Source organism: Chaetura pelagica, unplaced genomic scaffold (assembly GCF_000747805.2).
Source record: "Chaetura pelagica isolate M959 unplaced genomic scaffold, ChaPel_1.0 scaffold430, whole genome shotgun sequence".
Taxonomy (NCBI): Eukaryota; Metazoa; Chordata; class Aves; order Apodiformes; family Apodidae; genus Chaetura; species Chaetura pelagica.
In genome coordinates, this window is record NW_009952159.1 from 665,336 (window position 1) to 671,420 (window position 6,085).

A 6,085-nucleotide genomic window follows, 5' to 3' on the forward strand; every position below is an offset into this window, starting at 1 on the left:
AGTGACTGAACGTGTGAGTTTCGTGCTGGGGAGTTTCAACAGTGCTGAACACAGATGGGATTTCTTTTTTCTTCTTATTTATAGCTTTGATGTGTCCTACAGGGATTCAAGATGAAAACTCTGCCCCTAAACCCATGATAATTCTGAGAAAACCAAGTCCTTCTCCCTACAATGTATGGACTGGACTTGATGATCTGGTACAGTTGAAGTCTTGACATTCTCTTCCAACCAAGGTAACTGTGATTCTGTGACCACATGGTAACTGGGAGTAAGATGAGGTTGTAAAATAGTTCCAGAGACAGGGGAAAACTTGGAGCATGATGTCCATGGTTTCTTCACCTTCTTGCTTGAGGAGCACTATATAAATTCCAGGTGTCTGTCTTCTGGGATGTTGTATTTAGCTTTGTGCTCTTCAAAAAGCTTGGTCAATTCATTGATGTATTTCTGATGGACTTCATCAACCTCTTCCTCAGAGGGGTTGTGCTTCTTCTGCACTGGAATTGGCTTCCCAACTGGAAAACAAGCACAGACATTAGGAGGAGCCCATGGCAGGTCCCTCTGGACACATCTTAGCACAGAGCTGGGGTCCATGTGTGTATGGATTGGTAAGACCAGTCATGTCCTGGGGTTTGGGAGTCAGTAGAGCCCAGGAAGTGAGGAGATGGAAATTCAGATCCTGGCCTCCTGGGTCTTGTCTATCCTTGCCCCATTTTCCTACCTGCAAAGTTGGTTATTGCCAAACCCTTCTGTGTGACTCTTTGAAGTGAGAAGTGTCATATCCCAGTGCAGGCCCTGCTGCTGCTCCTAACAGCTCAGACAAGCAGTGGATAAATATAACATCATCCTAATATTTTTGTTGGGCTTCTCAGGCTGTTCCCACATGACCCTGAGAATCTGCATTGCAGCTGGGGAAACTGAGGCATGGAGAGCCCAAGACTATCTAAATACACTAGTGAGTGGAGTGATTCCACTTTGCTCAGATGAAAGCTCCTGTGAAACATCTGCATTTTAATAGACAATGAGTACCCACATATCTTGTTTATTTCAAGAGCAAATCTAATTCATTTGATTTCCATCACTAGAAAAAGCCCCTTTCCATCTGCCAGAGCTCAGCAGCAAGACCAGGTGCCTTCAGGGCATAGAGGAGTCCATGAGATACCTCTCTTGCTCTGGTCTTTTGTTCCAATTATGCTTGTCAAGTGGCAGAAGGTTTCATCACCAGGTAATGCTGCTCCTCATTGCACTAATGAAAAGCCCTTGTGATACTGCACAGCTCATAAAACCCTTGAGACAATCCAAACAGGTTTTAAAACAATTAGAAGTAATTGTTGGCTGTCAAACCTAATCAGTGGGGCAAACCCTGACCATTCCAAACAGCCTCTTCAATTAGTCTAATTGACAGAGCATCAGTCACTCCAGTGGGCCAAGCAAGAAGTTGTTGAAAGTAGGTAAAGCTTCTTCAAAGTTCTTTTTCTGTGAAAGCCAAAGACTTTGTGAAATTTGTTGGCCCATGAGCATGTTCTCAGGTCATAACAGCATGACACGTGTGTGTGCAAAGAGGTTGTGTGTTGTGGCTGCGTGCACGGGACACTGAGCCAACCTGCAAACCTGTAGGTGCTCTTGTAGAATCCCAGACTGGTTTGGGTTGGAAGGGACCTTAAAGCTCATCCAGTTCCAACCCCCTGCATGGGCAGGGACACCTCCCAGCAGCCCAGGCTGCTCCAAGCCCCATCCAACCTGCCCTTCAACACCCCCAGGGATGGGGCAGCCACAGCTTCTCTGGGCAATTTCTTCCTAATGTCTAACCTGAATCTCCCCACTTCCTGCTTAAAAATATTGTCCCTCATCCCATCCCTCCCTGCCCTTGTCCCAAGCCCCTCCCCAGCTTTCCTGGAGCCCCTTCAGGCACTGGAAGCTGCTCTCAGGTCTCCCTGGAGCCTTCTCTTCTCCAGGCTCAACACCCCAACTCTCCCAGCCTGGCTCCAGAGCTGCTCCAGCCCTCCCAGCATCTCCGGGGCCTCCTCTGGCCTCTCTCCAACAGCTCCGTGTCCTTCCTGTGCTGGGGACCCCAGAGCTGTTCCCAGCCATAAGACCAAGCCAGAGTCCCAAACCAACGTGCCACATCATCAGCTGGGGATGCTCCTTTGCCAGGACATTTCTAGCCCATCACACTCTCTGTCACGACCCTTCATCCTGGAAGGAGGATGTCCCCTTTTTTCTTTTGCCTAGGCTGAGTGTGAGCAGCATTTTGTGCCCAGGGTGGACTTACCCACGGAGACGATGGGCCTCCTGTAAGGTATCAGCCCAAAGCTGTACTGGAAGATGCCTCTTGCATGGAAGAGGGGAAGGGAGACCCCCATGATCTGCTGGAGCCGGTGCTGGAGCCACCTCAGGCAGGAGCCCCTGGGGTTCCTCACCTGCTCGTAGAGGTCGTTCTCCCCAAAGGAAAAGATGGGAACCAGAGGGGTGCTGCAAGGAACCAAACCCAACGTAGGGGCATGATTAGCAAAGCCCACCCCAAAAACACCTTCCTGCCCTCTCCAAAAGCAGCAGGAACAGCCCGTTAACCACAGCCTGGTGCCCAGCCCCTGCATCACCCGTTCTCGATGGCCAGGCGGACAAATCCCTTCCTGTTCTTCAGCAACAAGGTGTAGGATCCTGGTCGGGCATCCAAGGCCTCCTGTGCCCCACCAACAATGATGGTCAGAAGGTTCCCACCTTCTGGCTTCTTCAGCAAGTAGGATGCACTCTCCTTGTCGGATGGAACAAGCCCTGGAGGGCAGAGAGGGAGGAAAAATGAGCAGCAGGTGGTGGAGACCCCATCCCTGGCAGTGTTGAAGGGCAGGTTGGATGGGGCTTGGAGCAGCCTGGGCTGCTGGGAGGTGTCCCTGCCCATGCAGGGGGTGGGACTGGATGATCTTTAAGGTCCCTTCCAACCCAAACCATTCTGTGATTCTATGAGCTGTAAAACCCACACAATTCTGGTTTTCTCTGTGCATTTAGTGCAGAGCCCCAGAGATGCTGGAGGGAGGGGAACATCTCCCTGCTGAGGAAAGGCTGAGGGAGCTGGGTCTGTTGGGCTTGGAGAAGAGGAGACTGAGGAGCCACCTCATCCCTGGTTACAAACACGTTCAGGGCAGTGTCAGGAGGAGGGAGCCAGGCTTTGTGCAGTGATGTCCAGTGACAGGACAAGGGGCAGTGGGTGCAAACTGGAGCACAGGAGGTTCCATGTGAATCTCAGGAAGAACTTCTTTGCTGAGAGAGTGACAGAGCCCTGGGCCAGGCTGCCCAGAGAGGCTGTGGAGTCTCCTTCTCTGGAGACATTCCAACCCCCCTGGCCACGTTCCTGTGTGATGTGCTCTGGGTGCCCCTGCTCTGGCAGGGGGGCTGGGCTGGGGGAGCTTTCCAGGTCCCTTCCACCCCCAATATTCTGTGATTCTATGATTTCCCCCCACCCATTATCCAGCTCCAGAGGGGTGCTGACAGTTTCTTCTCAGAGTTTTCCCCCACTTTGGCCACCTCAGCCCAGCTCCATGGAGAGGTGCTGGATTCACTCACAGATCAACTATGTGAACACACAATTATCCCTTTGCTGTCTGGCCCAAAAGTGAAAAATGAGGCTAAAAACCTAGGAAAAATAGTAAACTGAGAACGAGTTGCTCTGAAGCCCCAGGAAAAAAATCATCTGGTTTGGTTTGTTGTCAGATGAAACTGTGTCCAGTCTGGGATCATTCCAGAGGCAGGAGCACATTTGCTTTAGGTCAAAACACACACAAATTTCAGTGGATGTTGCTAATTTAAAGTGGAATTTAATGCAGCCTTTGGTCCCTTGTTGTTGACATCCAAAAGTCAGAAACCTTTCGTTTAGAAATGGCAAAACAACATTGTTTTGATTCAAATAAAATTAAAAAAAACATATAAAATTAAATAATCTAAAATAAAATAATATATATATAAAAATAAATCCTTGTATCAGGTGCTGAAATAATTTGCAAATGAAAAGCTCTTTGTCAAATGGGTTCAATCAACCTGAAAATGCACCAAACTCCCACATTACAGCAATGAACCTTCTCTCTCCTGGGTTTTAACCCTCTCATACCTCACTGTTATGACTCCTCACCCTCCATGTAAATATGTTTTTCAGCAGCAGGAACCAGGGTTGACATGGAAAACAGGGTGATGAAAGCCCAGAGGTGTCTCAGCTGGAGCTGGATGATTATGATTAGTCTATAGAATCCTGCCCATGACATGCAGGAGGATGGCCATTCCCACTGGGGAAAGAGGGAGGTCATCTCCTGTCAGTCTCCAAAAACCTCTCCAGACTCTCTCCTTTCTCCATTTCATTTTTATCTATTCTTCTCATTTCTTCTCATTGAATGGTTTGGGTTGGAAGGGATATTAAAGACCATCTAGTTCCAACCCCCCTGCATGGGCAGGACACCTCCCAGCAGCCCAGGCTGCTCCAAGCCCCATCCAACCTGCCCTTCAACACTGCCAGGGATGGGGCAGCCACAATGGGATAAAAGGAGCCACAGATGGGGACATTTCCAAGCCCCCCTGGCTGTTTTCACTCTCTGGTCTCCCCAAAACCACCCACCTCAGCCACCACCTGCCCCACTTACCTCCACTCATCGCGTAGTCCCTGAAGAACGGGACGCGAAACCACAGGGTGAGGAACATCAGGTGTGGGGTGATGCCTGGGAAGAGGGTGGAGAAGCCAGATGCTTCTGTGCAGAAATTGATAAAGGCTCCAGCTGCCAGCACCCCGTGGGGATGAAATCCTGCCAAGTAGTTCTGCCTAGGGTCCAGCTCTGCTGTCTTCACCAACTGGACACAGGGATGGAGCAAAAAGGGGGCCATGAGTTAGTGGTGGCACCTTGGGAAATGGAGCATCAGCTGCTGGGAGCAGATAGGGGATTCCTGGAACAAGTTTCTTAGCACTCATTGTGCTTTCTGATGGGAAAGCTCAACGGGAATGACTCGATAATCTTTCACTGGAATGTATTGAATTGTCTGTGTTCCCATCTCCTCCCACCCGCTGGCCCAAAGTGTCACTTCCAATGGCACAGCTCCTCGTGTTGCCTTGAGCTCACCTAGGTGGTGTTTGGAACCTACTTTGTTGAAAAAGTCTTCCAATACTTTTTCTAAGAGGAGAAAAAGAGGCTAAAAATTGAAAATCATGGAATCACAGAATTGTTCGGGGTGGAAAGGATCCCAAAGATAGTCTGGTTCTAACTCTTCTGTGGGCAGGGACACCTCCCAGCAGCCCAGGCTGCTCCAAGCCCCATCCAACCTGCCCTTCAACACCTCCAGGGATGGGGCAGCCACAGCTTCCCTGGGCAACCTGGGCCAGGCTCTCCCCACCCTCACAGCAAAGTATTTCCCCCTAATATCTCATCTGAATCTCCCCTCTTTCAGTTTCCAACTGTGTCCCCTCATCCTATCACTACAAACCCTTATAAAAGCCCCTCCCCAGCTTTCCTGGAGCCCCTTCAGGCACTGGAAGCTGCTCTCAGGTCTCCCTGGAGCCTTCTCTTCTCCAGGCTGAACACCCCAACTCTGTCCCAGAGTACCCAGCTCCCACCCTCACTGGGAAGCAGCTAATGGACCATGTGTTTTCCTAGAAGCAGCCAGAACTGCAGGTTAATCACGAGGATGTACTTTCCTTCCTTACCTGGTGGCTGATTCCCCATCTGTGCTGAGGCACTGTTGACTGTACACATGTGCCCATTCCAAACACCTGTTCTTAATGAGGGGAATGGAAAAACAAGAGTCCCAGGGCTCCTCAGCAGGAGGAGGAGCAGATGGCTTGGGTCACTAAGTGCCCAAGGCACCATGTACTCATTTTTCAGTCACTTCAGCTTGCATCGTGGTCTCCTGCATTCAGCCTTGGCTTCCAAACAGTTTCTCATCTCTGTGTGCTTTATAAGCAGGGAGGTGAGGTGCTCCAGTGTGTTGGAAACTGCTGCATCTCCAGCTGGGTGTGCTCAGGGTGGCAAGAAGGGAGGGTGACAGCAGCCCCAACACCTGGGTGCACCCCAAGCTCACACCATCCTGCTTTCCAGTGAAGAACCCAACTCAGGGT

At 50.4% G+C, this 6,085-nt stretch overlaps 1 protein-coding gene across 1 annotated transcript in view; it reads right to left on the reverse strand.

Annotated features, from left to right (window-relative positions):
• Nucleotides 1-357: 357 nt before the first annotated feature.
• MOGAT2 (monoacylglycerol O-acyltransferase 2) overlaps nucleotides 358-6,085 on the reverse strand; it is a 26,594-nt gene continuing 20,866 nt past the window's right edge. Inside the window, exons 3-6 of the mRNA XM_010007186.1 lie at nucleotides 4,623-4,827; nucleotides 2,598-2,772; nucleotides 2,270-2,469; nucleotides 358-512 (exon numbers count right to left, since the gene is read on the reverse strand). Of these exons, the coding sequence (XP_010005488.1) occupies nucleotides 358-512; nucleotides 2,270-2,469; nucleotides 2,598-2,772; nucleotides 4,623-4,827 (735 nt within the window). The remainder of the gene's footprint in view (nucleotides 513-2,269; nucleotides 2,470-2,597; nucleotides 2,773-4,622; nucleotides 4,828-6,085) is intronic.